Source organism: Lutjanus erythropterus, chromosome 15 (assembly GCF_056507025.1).
Source record: "Lutjanus erythropterus isolate fLutEry1 chromosome 15, fLutEry1.hap2, whole genome shotgun sequence".
Classification (NCBI taxonomy): domain Eukaryota; kingdom Metazoa; phylum Chordata; class Actinopteri; order Lutjaniformes; family Lutjanidae; genus Lutjanus; species Lutjanus erythropterus.
The window spans coordinates 9,983,790-10,009,442 of record NC_139331.1 but is presented as its reverse complement, the minus strand read 5'-3'; the positions used below and the strand labels follow the sequence as shown (position 1 = coordinate 10,009,442).

Below are 25,653 nucleotides of genomic sequence, written 5' to 3'. Positions count from 1 at the left end.
GGAAATCCCCATTATATTAGCCTGTGGGTAATACACTGAGTATGAATAAGTTCCTCATACAACCCCACTTCAGGGTTCAAAATTTGTGTTTTTTTTCATTTGCCCAGTGGGGCAAGTGGGTCAGAAATGTAGTTAGTTTTTACTTGGCCCTGTAAACTAGATTATTTATTAGTGATTATCAAATAACAACAAAGTTAATTAGTTATTAGTTAATTGTCATATTTAATCTAGAGCTGCAGCATCTATGAATGAAAATAAATGTCAGAAAATAATGAAAATTGTCTATTCTAGTTTTTTCAGAGTTCAAGGTGATGTCTTTAAATGTCTTGTTTGGTCAGTCTATGACCAAACATTTTCAGTTTAATATGAAAATAAACATTTGAGAGGCTGAAACCAGCATTTTCTGCCATTTTTGCATGAAAAAGATTGCTAATTCCTTCTCGAGTACAAGGAGGCAATTGAAAAGAAATTTTCAAATCTATTTAGCTCCACTAAAAAAGATTATTCCAAGATGATTTCACGCTGTGTTACCTCGATGATCTCCAGCATCTCCACCCGTGTGATCTTGCCGTCTCCGTCCAGGTCGTACATGTTGAAGGCCCAGTTGAGTTTCTGCTCGAAGCTGCCTCGTGATGTGATGGACAACGCGCAGATGAACTCTCTGAAGTCGATGGTGCCGTCGCCGTTCTTGTCGAAGGTCCTGAAGGCGTGCTGGGCAAACTTAGATGCATCGCCGTATGGGAAGAACTGAAATGGAAAAGGAAGAAACAGAGGATATAAGTAGAAGTTCAGTTTCATTTTCATTTTCAGTTTCATTTTTCATTTTCAATTTCTTATTGATGACAGTAGTTTTGGATGTAGGAAACTTCATCTAAGAGCTCTCTCATGAGCTCTCTGTGGTGCAAATATCATCCAAAAGGAACATCAATATTAAGCAGGAAATTGGTACCAAAAAAAAAAAAAAAGAGTGAGGTCATTATCGTATTTTTCCAAATCCTGTATAATTGCAATAAATAAATGCAATAAAAGGGCCGATTAATGATGATTAACGTTATCTGGGAACAAAGAACTATCTACATTTAAAATCAATGGACATTCATTACTTGCAGTAATTAAGTGACCTTTGATTTTCTGTCCTCATCCAGTTCTTTTAAGATCTACCTTAATAAATGTTAACATTCGTCACGTGTATGTTTGCATAACCATCCATATTGCAAGGAGGCTTAAAGACGTCTTGCAGATTTGCCTTATAGTTTATAGTTACCCTGGGAAACCTGCCATTTGAAACTGTCTATAGCCTGCAATCTTTCCTAGGAGACACACAAAATTCTAGCTCTAACGTAGGCGACAACAATTACATTATATTGATCCCTGAAGGGAAGTTGTCTTTTCTTTTATGTCCCGCCACAGGAAGGTCAGGGTCACTGACACACAGCAGCCTGGAGGAGCCTTTCACTCACTCACAGAAACTTTCACACACACCAGTTGAGTCCTGACACACGTGACTTGAACATAATTACTCCAGCTGCAGGACCTCCTCTGTCACAACTTCACTTTATAGGTTTATACCCCTTAAAAACTATATAAAATTTAATTTGTTCAATACTTTTTTTTTGTTTACAACCAAATACATACAAAAATGAATCAGCCACAGTGTTGTGTTTTATGTTAAGATAGTTTGAACTGTCATTTTGAGAATTTTAGCATGCTACTTTTAGCTTTTAGCTCAAAGCGCTGCTGTGCCACAAAGCTGCGAGCAAAGCTGTAGACTATTTGGCTTGTGCAGCTTATTTTACCAGCTGATTATAATGACTTTAAATCTTGTTAAACTTGATTTTAATTCAAGTTACATTCACAAGATTTTGCAGAATATATCCAAAAACTTCCTATACTAACTCTTTCTCTTTGATGTGATTCTACAGACTAATACCAGGGTGCAACAACAGGACAACAGAAGAGCCTAAACCATTTACAGAGTAAGAGAGTGCCATGAAAAACACAAGTTTTTTGCCCTTTGCACATGTAGAAAGTTTCTGCCAAAAAGGATTATATTCAACTGTAATCTGTTCTTGAACAATGATGCCAAAGGCTGCAGCCCTACGGCTCCACTGTATAATTTACAAAATGCTATGGATCAGCTCTGTTCTTGGTATTGGCTCAAACTTAAAGCTCTTTTGCGTGTCAGCAGTCCAAGACATCCATGTCATCACTGCATAACCGAGCTACATGTACACAAGGTCAGAGGTTAATTCAACGCTGTGGGTGACCACTGAGCCCCTGCTCAGCTCGTCATCCACTGTGGACCCCGAACCCTGTGGATAGCCGCGAGAAGCCGAGCGATTCATTAGACATAACCTTCCACTTGACCTCTCTGGTAAAAACTCTTAGAGCCGATGGGTAATCTAAGCTGAGCGAGGCTGCTCTCTGAGGACGTGTGTTCATGAAAGAGAGCTGGTGTTGTGGTTTCAGCCTTCATCAAGGAAATGCAACGAGCCAGAAGAGACATTCCATTCTGTTTTATTATTTGAGGAAATGTCTGATAGTTTATTTCGTATCAATGTAAAAACTACAAGATCAGTATCTTTGCATAAGAGAGAAGCAAAGGAAGCACTGATAAAATATCAGTGAACAGTTTGAGCATGAATTTATTAAGTGAGGCTGAATCAACTCAGAAAAAATTAAGCACCTTCATCATTTTAACATTTCATCTGTCAGCAAATGTCATCAGATGCTGCTTGTACTGACACTTGCGGGACTAAATGATGACAAGTAGTGTATTTTTGCCAGAGGCTGTCAAGCTGTTTGAGTAGGACAGACAAACTACAAGGAGTTTTCAAAGCTCCACTGTGTATGATTCACTGGAATTTATTGGCAGAATATGGCAGAAATTAAACTGTATGTTTTCATCACTGTATAAAAGGCCTCTTTAATTGGCCGCCTGCGGGCCAAACCGGGTCGTTAATGACCTCAATGATCAGCCTTTAATCATTTATAAACATGAAAAGAAGTATAAAGAAATGATTTTTCAAACTAGAGGGACACTAATTAGCACATTCACTGGATATGTCTGCACAGAGAAACTTACTTTATTAAAAAGGTTTAACTCGGGTTGATAAAGCAGAGGGAATTTAGGAGAGTCAAACTGAACATAAAACGGTGTTAATGAAACATTTAGTTTGTTAAAACAACCAGCTACTTCTGATTTAGGATCATGAAGGTTTGTTGTTTTTTTTCTGTAATTTTATTTTCAAAAATTCTTGACCAATTACAAAAACTAATGAAGTGGAGAACAAAATAAAAAGGTGCATTGTTTTACGGTTTTTAAAATTTCTAACTTTAGAGATCAGACATAGGAAACGTAAACATCCAGCGTCAAAGGTTATTGAACAGACTTGGTGTGTAATCACCTGAAAATAAGAATCATTGTGTGTTTGCTACCTCAGAATGAGCCGTTAACATCTACAGAGGGCGCGGGTCTCCTCCCATGGAGGACGCCATGTCGCACAGTAGCCCAGAAAAGACAAACCAAACACTGCCTTTAGATATGGTGTTTTGTGTTTTGCATGAGGTTCATGGCCACTGTAACTGTAAGAAGGGGTGAGTGAGATGAGGTGTTTGCAAGATGCCACTCAGTATTGTACACCAGTCGTTCAAATATTTTATCTGTCGGCAAATGTCACCGGACTAAATGATGAGAAGTAGTGTACTTTTTCAGCAGGACGTCAAGTTGAATGAGTAAGACAGGATTTAAAAAATGTTTTTTGTATAACTTTTTTTTTTTTTGGCCATTTCGGGGCAGCAGAAACAAGTTGTGAATACAACTTTGAAATATCATCGCCTTTTAAGCTGATATGGTGAACAGTTATTTATTTACACATCCAACAGGTAGGAAGTAACATAATCCTGAGGAATGTATGTTCAATATTGACTCTCTTTTAGCTTCATTTTTGGTCTCTACCATTGACAGTATATAGAAATGGTCAACATGAGAGCTCCCCAGAAGTGAAGCCAAACATCGCTCCCTGGTGACAGGTCATAAACCCGGATCCCTACATTTTAATAGATAAGACATGGACCAAACTAAAACATCACATTACATGTCAAATAATTTTTTCTCTTGCGTGATCTCTGTCATTTTAGGCCGTTCTTATCACACCGATGTTTGTTCTGGTGTTTGTTTTTCTCACCAGTTTGGTTTTAATCGGTTTAATTTAATGCTATAAAAATGTGGTTTCATTTCATGACTGACAGCTGAACTCTGCTTGCGATTCAGTCAGCCAGCTGTGTGGGTGGGAAATCGAAAGTACGGCTCTGACGCTGATCAGTGCAGACTCTGGTTCCAAATGACGTCACCAGTGCAAGATGGCACCACTCGTACCAGGGATATTTTGGCTTCGGTTTTGTACAGTGGGAGGAAGTGGGGCTGCAGCGTTCATCTTTATATGTCAGTGGTCTCTACCATCTCATGAGGGAAATATTGGGCTGTTCTGCTGCTACATCCTCAACTATTTTGTCTGTCTGCTAGTTGTGGTGTATAGTTGCTGGCTATAAAACCAAAACAATTAAAGTATTTTTAGACGTTTAGGCTTTATTTGATAGGACAATTTGAGATTGACAGTGGCGGGAGGAGACATAGCAAAGGGCCACAGGTTGGAATCAAACCCACAGTCACTGCTACTAAGTGAACTACCGGCACCTTAAATCACTGAGTTTAGACACAGGCACAGAAAATATCTGTAAAACTGAAAGAAAGCGCAGAGTCAGGTGATCATTTTCTGTGGATTCATCACTGAGAGCGACCCCGTTCACATACTAAATAGCCATTTCATCTATTATTAATGCAACAATTTTGATTATAGTAGCTTTAAACTGCAGAAAAAAAGCCAGAACTTTGAAACCAGCTGGAAAAATGTGCTGCAGTTTCATGCAGCAAGCAAATCAGAGGCACGTGTACTTTTGTTTCAGGCGGTACAAGAATGTTCTACACTGTGTCCTTGCCCGTGTGCAGAGCAGACTGTCTCGTCAAACAGAGGTGAATTAAAAAAAAAAGGCGAGGACGCTGCCCTAGCCTCTCCTAAGAGAAGCCGCCCCAGCATGAACAAACTGTCTGCAGTCACGACGGGGGGGAGTCGAGGCCATGAATCCTAATGGGAGTGGAGAGGGGAGGGAGGTAGAAAGAGGAGCAGGATAAATAAGACAGGGTTAGACAGTGAGAGTCAGTTCGGGTTGCAAAAGTGCCCATCTGCAATAAGGTCCCACCCATGTAAATTCTGCTGCAGTAGCAAAGCGATCAGACTGCAGTGAGAAGTTAACAGACAGAGGAGACGAGGGGGAGGTGGGGGAGACAGAGGGAGATGTCACCATGCAGAGAGATGAGGAGAGACAGAAGAATGAAAACAGGAGAGATGAAGGAGGAGAGTTAAATGAGTGTGACAGAGAAAGTGTTGGAGGGAGTGTGACATCAATAGACTTCGCCTTCCCCCAACCCGATCCAGGTCCCAATCTGCCCTTCTGCTCCAGAGAAGCCAAACTAATTTGAGGAAGGAAGCCCCCTCGGGATGGGGGGGCTGCCAGGATGAACGGGACACCGACTGATGCTTTCTGCACAAATGCGACGTGGCTTCCCTCCCACGAGCGTTGCCTCCTCCTGCCCCTGTATGGCCCTGCTCATCTGTCCCGAGCCCTGAAGGGACAAGGAGGAAGCACGTGGACGGATGGGACGACGTGGGAAGGTTTTAAGGGGAGGGGAGGGAAGGGGAGGGAGGGAGGAAAGGTGTCAGGGAAGTGATGCGGGAGAGATGTTGATGATGGGAGGGAGGGGGGGGGGGGGGAGAGAAAGCCACTGCAGCTCCTCGACAATCTGGCAAGTTATGAAACACTTTGTTATGTAAAAACGGAGAGAAGAAAAGGCGGAAAAGTGGGGCAGAGTGATGAGACTGTGAAATCCCTCCATCTGAGTTTCTTTGGTTCATCTTATCTGGCTTTGTCACATGTAAAAGCTACGGACGTACCGATCCACCTTTTCCAGTTCTGATAACTGCCAATACCAACAGTATATCAATACCTGCACTCTTTTTTTCTTGATATTTATTATTATTATTGTTAGCAGTTGTAGTAGTAGTAGTACTGATAATACTACATGAACTTTGCCAGGAAAGCTTGTATAGTTTGTGTAATGTAACTTGTGTAATAATGTCTTTTAAACCATTTGATAGGCTGACAGATGGCTCTCATTTGCACAAATGTCCCATGATGCATTGTGGATCAGTGTTGTCAGGGCTCTACAATAAGGATTGCCCACCTGCCAGGGGCATTAAAATACCATGTACCATGTCAGCCTGACTGGGCAAGTGAAAAAATAAAATTAAAAAATTGCATCTTTGATACCCATTGGTTGCCTTACATCAATATTGAGTCGAGATACTGATATGAGATCAGACTAGGGCTGCAACTAAACTTTATTTTCATTGTTGATTAATCTTGATTATTTTCTTGATAAATCAATTGGTTGTTTGGCTTATAAAATGTCAGAAAATGTTTCCCAAAGCCCAAGACATCCTCTTATGCTGTTTTTTGTCCACAACCCAAAAATATTCAATTAAGTGTCATAAAGGAGCAAAGAAACCAGAAAATATTCATATTTAAGAAGCTGGAATCAAAGAATTTTGACCTTTTTTTCCTTAAAAAATGACTCAGCGATTAATTTAATAAATGATCATTAATCGATTATTCGATTAATTGTTCCAGCTGTAGATCATCAGATAGGTTCCAACACTTGTAAAAGCGTCGTCAGGCATCAGAGGAACAGACAGAAGCAGCTGTCGAAAAACAAAACCTTCACTAGATGGCACACAATTACCATTTAACCAGAAAAATGCCCCAGTCAGGACCTGCAGCCACCGTTTCCTCGCCTTTACAGCTACGGATATTAGGCTGTTAACATTTCCATTAAGTCTTATTCCTCTCCTGATTTGCCGTTACGGCTGTTTGATACGGCTGTTTGGAGTCAGCCATCAAAGGACAGGCTGAGTGCCAGACGTTTCTGTCCACTCAGGGAAGAGCCAGGCGAACAGGCACAGCTGGCTTAATAAAGGCTAATGTCGCCATGTCTGTGTGTCAATGAGTGTGTGGCGAGGCCTACTTTGTCAAACAGATACCCAGCACTCAACCTCCACACACACACAACCAAAAACATGCTGCTGTTAAATGGAACATTAAAGCCTTCATAATCAGGCTGCAAGCTGGCACTGGTGCTGATCCAAAAACCAAGAGAGAGAAGGAAAGCCAGAGAGGAGGGGGAGGAGGAAGGGAGGGGACGAAGACGAGAGAATAGAAAGACAGGCAGCGAGAAAAGAGAGAAATAGCACGAAATAGAAAGACACACTTCAGCAGTCACACGTAAATGAAGGCTGTTTCACAGTGACAGAACAGTGACTGACTGCGAGATCAGAGAACAGATGAATAATACAGCTCAAAACACCAAGCAGTGATTCAACAGCATCCCTCAAATGAGAGGCTCATCAGTAACAAGCGACAAATGACTTGTGTTTGGTTTTAAAATAACTTGGGAGTTAGGTAACAGCGACGTTTCGATCCAGATTTGTGCTCAGTTGGCCGGCCTGCGTTCAGCTGCCAGCTCTTCAGATAACAGCTAAGCCGGACAGACATCTTGTAGCTTAAAAGCTTCCAGTGATGAGCTCACAAGGGTCAGGATTTAAATGCGATGAAGATTTATTTACTATAGGCACACTCTGTTGCAGTTTGGGGAGCTGCAGATTGCATGTAACTGGATTATTGTTATCTGAGTACTTACAAAATACGAAAAAATGTTTTTAAAAAAAAGGGTAACTGATCTGAGGCAGCCTGTTGTAAGTAGTTTTGGGATCTGATTGAAGGAGTTTGAGGGCATTTCCCCACCAACTGAGACACCCTGCTGTCATAAAGCACCACTAACTATGAATTACTGAATTACTCTGTCATTTGATCTGTTGTTCATTTTATCAGTTCATTCATTTGTTATTTAACTGTAAAAATGTCAATCTCACAATTTACAAATAGCCATAAAGTGTATTTCAAAATATATTATTTTGATCAGCAGCCAAAACCTCTTAAAGTTAGTGAAGGGTTCAATCAACTCAGAAGAAATGAAGTCCCTTCAGTATTTAGTTAGTTCAGATTATTTGAAGTGGGGTTGTAAAAGGTACTTGGTGAGGCTGGCACACCTCCAGAAACAGCAATGAGCTGCTTTTTGACAGCCACCTAAAAAAAAAAATCAATATCAATTTAAGTGTATGATTTATTTAGAATATTTTCACTGCTTTAACTAGCTGTCAGACAGCCTTTTCCAATGGGAAACCACAGTTACATAAGCAAAATACACACACATGCAAGCACATACATATGGGGGTCGGACCCACAGCCACTGCAAGGGACTCATAGTTTCAGTACATGGGGAGAACTGTCTTTTTAAAGGATATATCAGATTCACCAAAGTCACACAATAACAAACAATTTAACAGATTGAGGCAGTGGTAGACCAGCAACTTGCTATTTTTGCCAGAGTAGTCTGGTTGGTTCGGGGAAAGTGATATTTGGCTTATATAACAGCGGTTTCCCATCAGAAAAGGCTGTCTGACAGCAAGGAAAAGCGGTGAAAATATTCTAAATATAGCGTACACTTAAACTGTTATTGATTCTTTGAGATGGCCCTTTTTTCTGGTGGCTAAAATACGTGCTGTGGATATGCTGCTGTGCCTGTCCACAGCAGCTCATTACTTATCTTCCTGCATCGGTTCTCCTGTTTCTCCAAACCAGGGGCGTGCTGACCACCATCAACTGTACATAACACACTGTCTATGAATAAGTACCTCGTATGTATTGAAAATAGCTATCCCATGACAACTGAGCAAACTCTGTTCACTGATGAGAACTGCAAAATAAGTTGAAAGCTCCACAAAAAGCTAGATGTTGACCTTTAATAAGGATTTTTTGTCAAACTTTGTCCAAGTCTTTCCAAGAATCTTTCTATTAGAAGGAGGAAGACAGCAATGCAGGCTATGTTTCAGTAGCCTTGCTAGCTTAGCAATGACTTTTATTTATATTGTGAGCAGCTAATTTTTGTTTTTCAACTGACAAAATTATTATTAGGCGTAACATTAAAAATATGGAGTAACAATACTGAACTTTTTATGTTAATGTTGTCTTCCATATCATTTCCTGTGAATCCCTTTGTCTTACAACATGGGAAAGGCGGACCCCGCCAGAAGAACTTAAAAGTACTATACAGAGAGGAATTTGTAAATGTAAATTAGCCATTGTTGACTAAACGTCACGCATACATAGTGTCATAAATTTTGTTTGATATTATTAAAGTCCAGATTAAATACTATTTTAACTCTTTCCCAGCCAGCATTTTTAATAAAGTTGCCAGCCAGCGCCGGCATTTTTGACAAAATTCACTAATTTTTTAACAACCACAGAATATTCAGTTCTATGAATATGTTAACATGGAATATATCAAAAGGAAGAACAGATTATTTTTTGTATTTTTTGCATTTAATGTTAAATATTGTTAAATAATATGACCAAATAATCTTGATCAAACCATATAATTAAGACCCAGTACCATCTCTGCCTGCTGTAGTTAATCACACCTAACAAAGCCAGTAGACAGAAAAGCAAGACAAGCTGCCGACCTGCCAAAACACACCTCTCCCTGTCAATCCTATCTCCCAGAAGATGACCCAACGGGTGATCATTCATGCACTCACTGTCCCATGATGCCTGCCCTGGACCGCTGCCATGGCGATACCATGCTCTGTAGCGTGTACCTCTATTTTCCACTGATGGATTCCAAATCCATCTCCATCCCTCTCTGTATCTTTCTGCTCTCCTTGATGCTCCTATATTCCAGTGACACACACACTCTCACATATACACACTTTTGGGAGCCTCTGAGCTCATTTGTGCAATATGGATGGTTCAATATCATTTCTCCCCATGGATAAATATTATCATTACCTGCAGGACTGGTGCCAAATGAAAAATGACCCCCTCCCTCTACATGTAACTGCTCAGTGACCATCAAACTTGGAACATCAGAGAACACAATAAGATAAAACACAATAGATGAAGAATTTATGGTCTGAGGCTTAATAATATTTCCATTCCAGCTTTCATGAAGCCTACAAGGTCATCTCTCCTCGCTTAAGGGTCCTACAGGCACTGTCTCTAATGTTATCAACAATACGTAGCAGGTTTCCCATTGGTCATTCATCTCCCCAGCATACAGGTTTTAGAGGTCACTCTGAGGCAGTATTTTGCCCTTCAAAGCATTTGAGATCTGTATTTTCCCATTAGCCATACAGTCAAAAATGAGGCTGCTTTAGCTTTGACTTGTGTCTTACGGTGTCTGTCATTCCACTGTGGAACCAGAGGGCTGTGTAAATAATGCCTTATGTTTCATGCATCCCTTTGCTAACATTGTCAGATGCAGTCAAGCTTATTTGGAGAAACACACTAGCAGGACCTCGGCTTGACAGCACTGGCTGTCGCTGCATATGGCTGTTTGCATTGCTTCGTCAATGATGCTTCTTCGGTGAGCAGAAGGGATCGAGAGAGAGGGAGTACATGCATAATCCATTGCTGGGGTATTTACAGTGAGTGTGTGTGTGTATTTCTGCGTGAGAGAGATGGAGCCTGCGTGTGCTCTTACATAAACCCTCAGTGACATGCCAGGCAGCAACAGAAACTTAGCCAGCGCACTGCTGTTGCTGCTACTGCTTCCAAGCCTCCAGGGTCTGCACTGATAGAAAACACACACACACACACACACACACACACACACAAGCACACACATTCTCAATCCACTCTGCTCTGTACAATGCATTTTTAACCACCCTCTTGTTACTCTGAGATGGGTGTCAGCTGTGATATCAGTGTCACCAAAAACAAGTTAGCAGTCATTCATCCCTGAGAATATTTTTTAACAATAACTGCTAAAATAAGCACTTCACTTTGGTCTAAATCAGACTGCAGTTGCTCACGGCATGATGGAAAAAGACAGAGGAGTGACTGATTGTCTTTATTACAACACTGAATTTGTTTGGCTGCACTTTAAGCTGATACAGCAGCTGCTCTTCTGTTGTATTTCTGACAAAGTAGCTGCTCAAGGAGTGTCTGCAGTAGTAATAAATTGCGCTTTTTGTTACCATGGAAACCATGGGTAACTGACATCTTACAGATGTCACACTAAATCCACTTTTTTGACATAGTAACTTCCATGTACAGCCACTGTTACACTATCATGATCACAGTGTGTAGTGTTTAGTAGAACATAAGTTATTTTCCTTTTTCCACATAAAATCCATAAAACCTGTGCTCTAGACCAGTGGTTCTCAACCTTTGTGTCTTCTAAGGCGCAGCATCACTGAGAGCTGCTTCCTGGCTCTCATTTGTGACCCCCTTTACTGGTCCCCACCCCCAGACTGACAACCACTGCTCTAGACCAAATTGTCATCGTTGTCATTATTTTTCAGAAATCTATGAAAACAAATTTCACAGGAGTGGGCAGTGCAAAGGAGCAGGCGGTTGAAAAATAAGCTGTATATAGAATATGTATCTATATATATGTATATGTACACACACACACACACACACACACACACACACACACACACACACACACACACACACACACACAAGTTACTTTTAAACGTAAGTCAACCATTTGTTTACTAAGAATAAACACTACCAAGGCAGCCTTGTAGCTCGGTTGGTAGAGTATCTGCCCCATGTACATCAGTCCTCTGCAGTGGCTGCCGGTTTGCTTCCTGCCTGTGGCCCTTTGCTGCATGTCATCCTCACACTCTCTACCCTCTTTCCTGTCTGCTCTTCAGCTGTCCTGTCCAATAAAGGCAAAAAGCCCAAAAAACATAAATAAATAAATAAATAAATAAACAAACACTACCTGAACTGATCAGACATAACTAAGCAAAGTCATATTAAAATGACTGAACCCAAACATGTTCACTGGTTTTACACATACAAGGTATGTCAGCTCATAATGACCAAACAGGACAACCATTTGGCAAATTGATCTCCAAAAATCAAATGAAAGAGTTAAGGTTAAAAGGATGAGAACATAATTGCACTACGTTACTGCAGACAGGAACGCATTATAGGACTGCAATGGGTTTGGGATCCCATCGCCCATGTGGGACACAACGCAAATCTGACAAGAGCAGCCACTTTAAACTTTGCTGTGGGTAGAAGTGGGCAGTCTGGAACACATACATTTCAGGAAAGGGGTGGTAATGGTGAATGGAAGTCCTCTTGCCTGACACCACATGCAGAAAACCTGGGATTAAGAAAAGTCCCATGTAAAAACAACAGTCACCTGTCAGCTGTGTGGACAGTCATCAGAATACCTTTTTTGGATTTGTCAGAGGGTGTGTTGGATCTAAAACAGGGTCCTTAGTTTCTCTTTGAATTTTCTTGGTGAGATTTGATGCTGATTTCCTCACATTAGAAAAGAACATCTCATGGTTTGTCCATGTCTGGCGCTGATTCCTCTGCTAACCTGTAGTCACACCAGATATATTAAACTTTTGTTGTTACTTATTTGCAGCAGTTCCATAACAAGTGAAATCAGATACAAACGAATAGCGTTTACTTCCTTTTAACTTAGCTGAATCAATTGTATTGGTGTTAATATTAGATTTTATTTTTATGCATCTGCCAGTGGTGGTGCATTTGCAGCCATTCTGCAGACAGTTTGTGGTAAGTTTTTTTTTTTTTAACCAAGGGAGAGATATCATCTGTGTGAGAAACTTGATATCTCTGACTCTGAATTACAAGTTAAAGGCCACTACTAGCCATTTCCCCCATGTTTAAACAATAAGACATGAATGCAGCATCACTGCTGACACAATCAAAATGCTACAATGAGCTGAACATGGCAGGCATCTATTTGTGGCTACTGCGGCATATTCAGACCGTGACCTTTGTTTATGGTCAAGGTCTGCAAGATTGCTTTGGTCTTGAGGGATGAGCCTTTGATTCAGTGAAGCAATAGGCTTTCAAGAGGATGTGCCATTTGATTAAAACATAAACCACAAATCGCAAGTGGAATGAGTACTGGTTGTGTGTGTGTGTTGGAGGTGGGGAGCAGATATTTAAGAATGGACTTCCTCGTCTGACACCACATTGCAAACAGGATGAATACCCTTTTGGTCAATGTACCAAAGGGATATTTAACCTGCTTTGAATGGCTGACTAGAAATCCATTCTGCCGTCCATTATGAGTGATTGTGTGCAGTCCAGGAATCAGCTGCTGATTCCTGGACTGCACACATTAATTCGGCTTGTGATTTAAGAGGAATTTGGAGCAGACCTGTCTCTGACCCTGGTTTATCTGTAGTTACAAAACACCCATCTGGCAGCACTAACTCTGCATTAGGAGTGTGAATGACAGCACAACAGCAGATGGCACTATTGAGCGTGGAGATGTATTTCATGCCTCCAGGGATGATGAGGAGAATAGGTTTTGGCATTGAGGAAAGAATGATGGGAAAGCTACAATGAGAGTTAAATACATTAAACTACAAACAAAGCAATATTCCCTCTCAAAAACACTGATCAGTAAGTACATTCTGGTGCTGAAATAGGCTAGAAAAAGGTATTTATTAACCTTTTAGCACATAAAAATGTCATGTCTGTGGGATTCCACCAGTGCCATTTTTCTGCATTTTTGATACTGACTCTGATCTGAATCAGATACAGAGAGGCAGCCAAGCAGGGCAGGAAGCAGAGTGTGACTCACTGCTGGCTGCCAGGTCTGGCAGGTAGACCTGAGGGCTACCCTCTGCTCCTTGTGACGCAATTCAAAGCGAGGCAGGATATCAGAGAAAGAGGGGAGGATTCGCCCGCTTTATCTTCGCTCGCCAGTGGTGTGTCCAGAATGGCGAGTCTCTAAAGTGCTTGGCAAGATAAATCCACAGCAGCTTGTGCAGTTTGAAGCCACCTTTTAAAAAGCTCATAATCGGCCCGCGAGCTTCTCCGCCTCAGCCGGGCCAAGAGACGGCGCCAGGGAGGAAGGGAAAGAAGAGAGAGGCGAGGAAAGAAAGGAGAGCGCAAGATGAAGCAAGAGCCACACAACAAAGACGCAACCGCTTTCCCGTTTTCCCTAGATGTCTACAGTATGGTTCATAATTTATATTGTGCCTCCATTTTACATGACTCATCAAACCTCTTTGGCTATTCCTCCTCAAGCATGAATTCATCATTCATGGCTGCTCAATCATGTCTCAGTCTGTGCGTGTGTGCATGTGTCTTCTGATTCTGCATGCAAACATTCATGTGTTTTTACTCCCTGCTGCCTCAACACTATTATTTCCATCTGACTTAGAGAGAGCTAGAACACCCACAAGATGTCTAAAGGGTTTATATCATCTCCCTCATATTTGAGTCCATTTATTAAAGTCGAGGATCTGAATTCATTGAGCATTTATTCTAACCCTGAGGTGCATGCAAATATAGATGGAGCTGCATTCTCACAGTGCAGGGGCTCCAAGGTACCAGTGACTTTGTAGTTTTGCCAGCTGATTGCTCTGAGTACTTAGCAGTGCACTGAGTTCGTGGTGCAGTGTATTAATGTGTTGCATTAAGATGAACAATACCAACCTTTCTCCTTCCCTTCATCTCTATCCACTTCTTACAGGTATTACAGGGCACTGCCCACTCTGTGGTGACTGTCTGAGTTCACCTACAGGGGTAAGTGGGTCTGTTTGGTACAAAACGTTCACTTCATTTCTCTTTTTCTTAGGTTTGCTCTGATAACGTTAAAAGTGTTGGAACTGCTCCTGATACAGCCTGAAATGCTAGATCGAATATTGATGAGAATATATACAGTGATCTGTTATCAAATGATTTATATGCACAGACACAGGATCCCGCTACTTCCCCATATGCTTTTTTTTTATTTTATCCAGGCCATACAACAATGATGGCACTAACACCTTGAGAGTTTATGTATTTTATGATACATTTTAGCCACTTTAGCGGCATGGATCTAGAGACAACAATCTCTGTCTGTCTGCAATCCATCACTTTGGTCCTGTCATAAAGTTTTGTACGGACATTCATGATGTGCAGAGGATGAATCCTAATGACACCGGTGATCTTCTGACTTTTCCTCAAGCCCCACAAGCAGCTCAAAATTTCAGTTTGTCCAGTGTGACTGGCCAGATACTTGCAAGACTATTGACGTTCCCATCAATCTCAGCTGTACTACCCGTACTTAGCGTTTTAGCCTTGCCATTGGATGTTAGCATGCTGATATTAGAGTTAAGCTCAAGTACGGCATCACAGAGTCACTCACATGGCGGTTGACCCTTAGCCCAGTTATCTTAGGCCTTGTTCAGACTCCCAGCCCTAAACTGTTTTTTGAGATACTCATTTTGTATCCAGATTGATTTTAGTTTGTTGCCTCACTCACAACGCAACAAACAGCAATGACGTGAAATCCAGAGTGATGGAAGTGCATCAGGGCGACTAAGCGGAATCCACGCTGTTACTAGCAGAGCAATATGGAGGACAGCATAGACAACAACTGTTTGTGACAAGACATAGTTGTCTGCTGGCACTTTTGGGAGAGGCTTTTGTACACCGATATAACAGTGTGACTGTTTGTATGGCGTCACTAGCATACGTAGTTACTCAGGCATGCAGACAGATTGAGGATGCAGACAGTCAGTCTTAAAGATCTCATTTGCAAAACAAATTTAATTTTCCTGCAGTCTGAACAAAGCCACAACCAGTTTATGCTTCCACAAAAATGTGTTAAAAACATATCACTTCATTTTTCAACCCCAGTCGATCAATAAGCACTTATAATTAATTTTCAAGATACTGGCAGACAGAAAACATTTCCCAGTTTAGAATAAAAATCTATTTGTTATTGCTTGCCAACTTTTTCAATTTTGGTTCGATTGGCAGAATCAGGTGTTAGTAACTTAATAATAACTGTTACTCTTGTAGATTGGTGTTAGAGTGCCCATCTGTGCAGGGACGGTTCTTGCATTTATATGAAAGAAAGAAACTAAAAGAAATGTGATCGTTTCTCTATTCCTCCACTCTCAAACGATTGGTATAAAATAAATAATATTACTTCTGAAATATTACATCACCACCAGAGCAAAAAAGACACAATGATTTTGAATTCTGATGCAGTACATAATAATAAAAACAGTTTTTAGTCATTATAACTGTGTTCAGATTAGCCTCCATAATTAAATGCTTTTGATCAACTGTGTTTGGGGAAACAAGCTCCCTGTGTAACTTCATTTGGAAATCTGGCAGCTGTATTACCTCACACAATGTGTCCATGGTGAATAAAATTCAGATGCTTGCTGATTAGGAGTCACCGCATAAGCACAAATGGATTTACACAAATTAACTAATGTGTTTATCGAACTGTCCCAATCATATATGTACAACTCGTCTGTACTGTGACATGAGCTATAATGTTGTTAATTTTGAGGAAGTGCAAGCCCTTGGCTCTCATTGCTTTTATGTTTTAACTTCCATAGCTGTCCTGTTATCCTGTCCTTCAATTAACTATTCAAGATATGCTTGCTGGACACCTTCATGAGTTCTTTCCTTGTTGTAGCTGTTACAGCTCTGAATGTGTCAAAACATTGACATTGGCCTGGTGAAAAGTCCTGATGGTTAAATGACTCCCTGACATCCAGGAAAGACCAGTACAAGTGGGAAAGAAAGAGAGAGTCATTATACTGAGTGAACTGAAACTAGACTTTAGGAAACCTGGCATTAGTACATATTTAAAGATGAGACAGGATCAGAATGACAGATGCACAGATGATTTGGGGCATAAAAATGAAAATAATAGTGGATCCAATGCTGAACCCTGAGGAACATCTAAATACAAGAGTCAGAGGTTTAACTATGTAGAATACATTCATATGTAACCATGTCCTGTGAGACTGGTGTCAATATTTTCATCTAATTCTTGGCAAAATGTTAGAGTACTACTTTAACTGTTAATATGTTGGTCCAATGATCAAAATTAAGACAGAATATTCAGGCTTCGACATGAACATAAACTGATGTCCAGTAGTCACAAACAGTTACTCTGTGACATCAAATATCCCATGCAAGTGGCACCCAAGTTTTATCCCCGTATTGCAAGCCTTCATCAGCACAAAAACAGCAACAGAAATTTAGGAATGAGGAGGAAGGAGGAGTTTAAGTGGTTGAATATGACACATCTAAGGACATAATGTGTGGTTACTGGCTTGTTTTTCATCACAAACAATGCCTTCACAAAACACCACATCACAGTTAATGGGAAAATTGGACAACACAAACGTCACAGTTCAGGATGGCTGTATTAAGTTGCATTAAATTGCCTTTTCTGTACTTTGCCTAACAATATTTGCAAATATTATGAGAGAAAGACAGAGAGACAAGGACTTAATGGACAAAAAAATTGACAAAAATAAATAAGAAGGAATATCAATGGCAAGACGCAGACAGAGAAACCAAGAGGGTTAAAAAACAAAACACAAGATAAGAAGAGAAGGACAGAAAGAGAGGGAAAGACAGGCTCCTAACCTAATAACGTCCTTCTCCAAAGCACAACAAGCTGGAGAGAGGAGGGCCACTCCATTGATTAGCAAAGCCCATTTTATTTACAGAGTACTTTGACAAATGCAAGACTACATGACTCGACATTTAGTGCATAAATCAAAACATAATTTTTGCATAGCAGTATTTAGCCAGCACAATCAAGTTATCACTATACACCCAGTCCTACTCTGAATGATACTGTAGCTTGTGTTGCGAATAATGTACTACTTATTTGTCCAGATATTTCTATTCATACACGATAGAAATGGAAATGATAAAATCAGACTCCTGCAGGCTTTTCTCTCCTTGCTTGCTCTCCCTCCACGTGAAGGGCAGAGGTCAGCCTGATAGGGATTCTGCATCTTTCTCATGGATGGATGTTAGCTGACGTGGTGACTTGAACCCTTGTTAACCAGTTGAAGGTCATCCTCACGAGCACTACACTGCACCGCAGGACTTAAACCTGCATGGTGAGTGATAGCTTTATGGCCTCTTGCCTTCATCATTAGAACATGATAACTGATTTACTCCTGCAGAGGTTGTGCTAATGGTTATACCCAGCTCAATCTGGATATAATTTCCCCCAAGAATAGGCCCTATTATTATCTTACTTTGTGCATCTAAAGACACTCACTAACTTCCTATTTCCTCTTCTCATACTGCAGCAGAAGAAGTAGTGGTGAGACTCCGTGAAAGTTGCTGACTAATTAAATTACAACTTCAAGCCTGGAAGTGAGACAATGCAAAGAGGCCAGAGAGCAGCTGAAAGGCCAAAAATAATTCAATATTATAAATCCAACCATCCGTCCAGTGCTTTCCCGCTCTCTGTCTGTATTGTTGTGTCTTCCCCTCTGCCTCTCTGAGTGTATTTATGTGTCAGTTGTCTCTGTTACAGCTCATTTCAGATGCATCTCATCTGCGAATACTGACACAGACACTCTGAACAATTAACACCAATTTTCTCTTCTGAAAGACTGAAGAAAATTCACTGAGGAAAAAACACTGTTTGTCTTTGTGAAAATTACAGTCTGCTAATTCAGTGTCAGATTCCCCTCCCTCTGTGCTTTCTAAACAGCGTAAAAGACTGACTCTCATAACGAGTGAGTCAATTTGTCCGAAGTTTATCATTACAATTTGTGTGGCTCGAATTTTCCGAGCTCTAAACAAAGAGTCTGGACTGCTTCTATATTTGAGCACAGCACAAGACTAATGAAAAGGAGTCTTTTCAACCGAACACAAACTGTTTCATGCCGCTAAAACACATAAACAGAATTCCTGTGTGTGTGTGTGTGTGTGTGTGTGTGTGTGCCTGTGTTGTGACAGCGATGGAGAATGGCATGAGAGCTTCTGAGATGACAAAATCTATTTTTAGTGTATGGCAGCCATGAGGCCACTTGGACAGAGAGGAAGGGAGGTGAGAGAGGAAGTGGGTGAAGAGAGAGATAGAGAGAAGAAGCAAGAGATGAGAAAATAGGCTGGAAAGAGGAAGAGTAACATATAGTGAGATACAGAAGAGGGAGAGGAATAATACTCATGTTGTGTAATATTATGAGGGCTACATACAAGCTTTGCAATCTACCACCAGCTGTTCTGTATTTGCGTACATGATCTGGATAAATCTTTCCAGTTTAAGCTTTAAATTAAGTTGCAAAAAGAAGCACAAATATACTACATCATAATATTTTAAATTAAATAATCTTTTAACATTCTAAGTTTATGGGTGTTTATATCATTTATTAGAAATCATTAAAATCATTATTTTATTACTAGGCTAATTAGCTCATTCATTGGTTATGTCTCTTGTTAAGCGCAGAGACACTTATTTTATTACAAAGTTTCACCTCAGGCTCATTAAGCAGAGGGAATTTAGTCAAACTAAATGATAGGAATTGCAACAATGAATGCAACATTGTATTTATTAAGCCGACAAGTTACTTCTAGGATTACAAGGGTGTTTTATTTTTTCTTGCACTTTTGTAAATAATATTTCTTTTCCAACTGTGAAAACTAATAATGCGGGGAAAAAATAAAAATGTGCTTTGTGGGTCAGACATAGGAAACATAAAAATCTGGCTCTTCTTCTGGGCTAAGATTATGTTTATTCTTCAGCCAGAACAGGAGGTGCGATTTAAACTGAGAGTCTGCTTCTGGCTAATGTTAGCCTGAAGAGCTAGAAAGTTTACCGCGGTTCAGCGACACCATCGGCTGCTCCGTCTCCTTGTTGAATGTCTGTCTCCTCTTTATCCTGTTCTTGGAGTCTTTCGCTAACGCCGACTGACAGAATCGGATATGAGATGCTGACCGGCAGCCAGTCACCATCCACAGCCATTCATGCTGACAAATGGCCGGTTGATCTGTGCATCCCTAAATACAGGAGATTAAAATGACTATTTACAACAGGTGATAATGCCATATAAAAGTTAAACCTGCTAGAAGGAGTTTTTAACTGGTTATGAAACAGGCTCAATTTGTTAGTGCTGCTTATATATGACTTATATAAGCAAACAAGACCATTAGTGACATTTTCCCATGCAAAGCTTCACAGTGTGCAGTACTTAAAAGAAAGCAAGAGGAGATTTTTCTTTAGAGAATTTGGTGGAGAATCTGACCTTGGTGCATCATTCAACAGATGGAGAGGATTGAGGGATTTGAAAGGATTCGAAACCAAGCCTGAATTGGCCCTCTTTACTGTGACAGGTATGTAATATATCTATTTTATTCATAAAGTACATTGTGAGACGGTGGAGGTCACAGTGGACATTATTACTGTAATACAAATGGATCACAACATAACATTTTATGTTGGCTGTGCTACCAAGCTAGAACTTGCTGTTGGCTTATTATTATGAAGACTTAGGTCACCTAGGTCAAAAGTTTGTTTTGTTTCACCATCGCCTCATTGCATAGCCACAAACACAGACGCATTACCTAATCATTATGCATCCTGCAAACAGCTGTTTAAAAAAATAAAGTATTACAATGAAGTTGTGACTTTCTTTCACTCACTACCTTGTTTATCCACAGGGGCCTCCAGAATCAAATGTGTATCAAAACTTAACTTTTTATATCGTAAACTGTTAATGGGATTGGAACATTAAACCAGCAATTTAGCTCTTGGATGAGAAACGCCTGCTATTATTTTGTGATCGGCATCTTTAAATCTTTTCTCTGTCATAGTAGCCTTGATATTTGGCATATGGCAGAACTGCCGCTATGCTGTGATTATACTGGGGTGATGAGTTATTTGAAGAAAACTGTGTTTCTAGCCAGGCCAAAACTATCAGCTGGCATAAGTTTATCACAGGTATGTTGTATCATATATAGGTGTATTTTTACTACATGGCGTGGCTCGACTTGAATCGACTTTGGGTACTTATGCTTGGTTTTCTACTGCACTGTATTCCCTCTGCACAGGCAGAGCTGAGTGTCAGAGCAACACTATTCCAGCAGTTGGGAAACAACACGGTGAAAAAGCCCTTGTTGCTGCATTAAGGAACAAGAAGGTGCAGCAGAGAAATGACAAAATTGTGGAAATTTAGAGTCATAATTAGTTTGTCCCCCAGAGAACACTGCTGCGTTTATTTTTCAACTGTAAAATCTCCTTCTCAGTGTGTATTTTGGTGACGTATCACTAATCATAACTCAATTTAAGGGAAGTGTTAGTATTAAAAAGGTCATTTCAAGCAATACGATGTTTTTTCAACCCCAGCCCAGGTACTGCTCAAACACTAATGTCAAGAGTTTTGCCTGATGTAATTAATAACAGTGGAACATGTCTTTTTTTTTTTTTTTTTACTTTTTTGAACATTTTATAACAATATTAATATCACTGTTTTGATATTGATTTCAAGCATATTGCCTACTGTCTAAACAGTGGTTGTATGGGAAACAATGTATAACTCTATATCTCTATATCATGTGACAGTAACTGCAGAGGCCTTGCTCCACTATGTATTACATCTATTCAAATTACAAAATGATTTTCCAAATAACTCCTCCTGGAAAAAGGCGGGCTTTGACAGCTGATTTTCCACATCAATCTAATGCTGCGTCTTTATCTTTTCTGTCTGTCTTTTGTCTCCTGTGATCAGGCGACATATGTTTCCTCACAGAAACAGGCTGTTGGCCAGATGATGTCAGCGTCCGTCTGTCGCTCCATTTACCTTCCTATCACTGTCTGTTGTCTGTCTGTCTGTCTGGGGAGGCAATAGGGGCTCTCACAGCCAGCACTGCTGAATGGTGAGTGATGCACACACACACACAGATACACACATACTCTACACCCGTCAACAGCAAAAGCCTTGAGGCTATGAAAGCGAGATGCAACAGAGCGGAATCCATCCATACAGTACATCTACATTCAGGTCAGCATCAGTGTGTGTGTGTGTGTGTGTGTGTGTGTGTGTGTGTACGCAGGCCAGAATCACAACAATGCTTCCAATCTACAGCAAGGCCGTCACTCCCTTTCATATTGCTTCTCATCTAAAGCAACAAACCAGGAGTTCAATGTTCATATCTACCAGTTCAAAATGTCACATTTTTCTCCCGACAACACATATAATGTTGTTAAACTGTTACAATCGAATGCCAAGATGTAATAAAATGCATTTTCTAAACTTTCCAGACCTGCACAGACACCACAACAGCAGCCGCAAGCTCAAAACACAAAGCTGAAATACCAAACTGGCTTGTCTTTGTTTGCGTTTTGCTGTTTCCGTGCATATGTTCTCCATAAAAACAACAACAGAGTAATATGAGTTGAAGAGACAGAGAGTTGCTGTGTGTGGCAGAAACCATAATGAAGTCCATTATGCTGACATCTAGCTCATCACAATAACATCAACAGAACACCAACTGGCAAGAGACCAACAATACTGATGCTCACTTCATGTTTCTGTCAGCAGTCTAACACACACAACATATGGATTTCAATTAAAGAGCATTTTCCTGTTTTAAACTAAAGACTGATGTGTTGTGGATATGTATGGATGACTGTTAGGTATGTGTGTGCGTTTGTGGAGATCTCTGTGTGGCTGCTGTCTCTGCATGCATCAAGCGCGAGAAAAAAAGAAATCGAGTGACAAAATCTATCACCTTAACATCTCCGGGAGTGTCGTTATCCTGTTACAAATGGCTCCCACGGAGGCTGGCGTGTCAGGGATGAGAAATTTCACACAGCGTGGCATGCGAGCGCTTGAGTGTGAATTGTCAGGGAGGCCTCTCTTCCATTTTTATATGGCTGTCTGGCATTGGCGATGCTGCTAAAAGTGAAACTCCGCTGGGAAACAAAAACCTGCGGGAGGTCAGTTTAATGATCCGGTGTGGTTTGACCAGGATTTATGAACAGTGACACTCGCTGTTGTAAAGTGAAAAACAAGACAGACAAGGCGACATCACGTTTAACATGCAGGTTGATACTGAGAGTGACTGAATATTTTCTTGTTCTAAACTTGGAATCACAATGAAATTACATCTGTATTAAAAAAAAAACACAGGTGAGTCTAAAAAGCCAGTCAGCCAACGTGTGTCAAACTACCATTTAACATCTCTGTTTGGTACAGATCCTTGCAAAAACACATCATAATTATATGGAATTACCATGCTTTCTTATATTGCAAATAATATGTAAAAATAACCACAATTAGATGTCTTCTTTAAATCATTCAGCCCCAATTCTCAGTGTATCACCTCAGATGCTGTTTCTTCATTACAATACGAATTGGTGCTAAAATAATTAGTCCATTAATAAAGAGGAGAAGCAAAGTATAAATCAATAAATAAATCTGATAACTGAGTGTTGGTCTAATAAAGAGCTGATGTTTTCAGCTGGAGACCCAAAAGAGAAATTTGGTGTCTCAGCAAAACCCGAATCAAACCATGAATCTAAAGATGAAATCTGTATGATCCTAACATTCAGAAGTGAGTACTGCGGTCCAAAGAGGGAGTTGGAGTCATGGGCGGGATATTTATTTGTTTGAGGCCCTATTTAATACACAATTCATGTTTGAAGCAAGTTGTTTCCCCCTGCCTCATCCTCCTCAGACTGATGCTCAGACAGGTAGCCTGCAGGATGCAGGGACACTGGACCTAGCATGTTCCCTTAATCTCTGATGACATATGATGGTCATTTTACTATTTAGTACAGTAAATATATTACAGATTTTTCCTTTAAAATGAATGAAATGCATTTATTTCCCTACAAAAGTACAACACAGCAATAATCAAATTTGCTGAGTGCAAAGTTTCTCACCAGCTGATAACAAACTTGCCCTGCCCACTGAAACACGAGACGACTTTTAATTTGAAAGAGGATACAGAAAGTGTTGAGTTTGTATTAACAGCACAATCCAGTAACTTTAAAGGGGCAGTTCACCTCAGACCTCTACTAGAGAGAAAGTAGTTCCAGTAGATTCTAAAGTAGTTCTGGTAGATTCTACTGCAGATACAGATCTACAGATCTAGATGATAAATAGCACTACAGACCAGGAGAAAAATATCTATTTTTGATTTGGGAGTGAGCTGTCCTTTAAACAGGGCAAAAAGAAGCAGATCAACATTTGTAGTGATGGCCAACATTTCCCGACAACTACTTTTTGTCATTGTTTCCACCACATTCTGCTTATTACATGATTACATTGTGGTTTATGTTGGTAGTCTCGCCATTTTTTGTCTGGTTTATAGTTTTAACCATTAGTGGGGTGGCTGTTAGATTTCTTGACCACAGCTGTAGTTTGCAATTATGGTTTAAAGTTCTTGTTCCTTGTGTAAAGTATCATGAAAGGGTTGACATTTCTGAAAGCTACTTTCTGTCTCTTATTTTGCGCTGTGGCATGCGTTGCCAAGTTTTTTTCTATATTATTTTTATTTGTAAAATTTTCATACAGACAGACAAAACAACAAGATCAAACAAACAAACGCTAGGCTCAGACATGTATTAAAAAAAAAAAACATGCATTGTCAGCTGGCGAATAAAAAGGCCCAGCGTTTCCCAACCCTAAGTTTGTGAAACACTGCTCTAATCCATTTATCAAAGAAAAATGTGAAAGACTTTACTGCCTTTGTAGAGTTCCTCAGAAAAAAAAACTAAATCCTTCATTTCAGTCCCATCACCACAGTGAGAGATTACTCATTACTTATGAGTGCTAGATATGCATTTAAATAAGCTATTTCATTTGAACTGACACTACTAATGGACATTTGAATTGTGTTATTATCTTCCAGAAACTATTTCAACTATTTCTAATTTCACAATATTAATTTATATATCCATTCAAACATTCTTTTTAATGCATCAAGATTAATTCTTAAATTTTATATTAGAAATCTGACTGGTTGAAAGGACTGAGATTCATGACTTTTAATGAGTTCTTTTATAATGATGATCAGAGTAATTCATGACCCCCCAGGTCCTGATCAAATGAAACTGTAAGGAGCGATACTGCTGGTACGGTATGCAAAGAAGTACTGCAAACTATTATGCTTCACCACAGCACCAACTATGAATATCACAGACTGCCCTGAGACACGCACACCTATTATTTCCAGCCGACATGCTACACCTGCTTCCTCTCCCTTTGCCTCTTTCTCTCTTCCTGTTCTTTCATGCCTCTCCCTCTCAACTTTCCCCCCTTTATCTTTTTCTCTCTCTTTCACGGCCTAAAAGATGATTACCTCCACAAAAGGCGCTGGGAATTAAAGGAGCGAGAGACAGAGCACAGAAGGAAGAGAGAACAGCATGTCTACTTCCAAGCGCAACAGTACATTAGGTCCAGGCAGGCAGCCGAGTGGAGGTAACACTGCATTTAGCACCCAGGCAGGGGGGGCTTCTGGATGGCTGTCGCAGGTGCAGATCTGTGCAAATGCGGAGGGATCTGAACTGCGCGGGGAGTGCGGAGAAATAAAGATCTCGGCGCGCAGGTGTGAGTCGAACCCTCCCTCATCACATGCGTGCACGCACAGCGAGGACACACACTCGCATGCACATATTCTCAAACATTTCTCATG

At 40.3% G+C, this 25,653-nt stretch overlaps 1 protein-coding gene across 1 annotated transcript in view; it reads right to left on the bottom strand.

Annotated features, from left to right (window-relative positions):
- The window catches only part of vsnl1a (visinin-like 1a), a 43,043-nt gene that overhangs the window by 3,661 nt on the left and 13,729 nt on the right, over positions 1-25,653 (bottom strand). Inside the window, exon 3 of the mRNA XM_084737363.1 lies at positions 532-747. Within this exon, the coding sequence (XP_084593489.1) occupies positions 532-747 (216 nt within the window). The remainder of the gene's footprint in view (positions 1-531; positions 748-25,653) is intronic.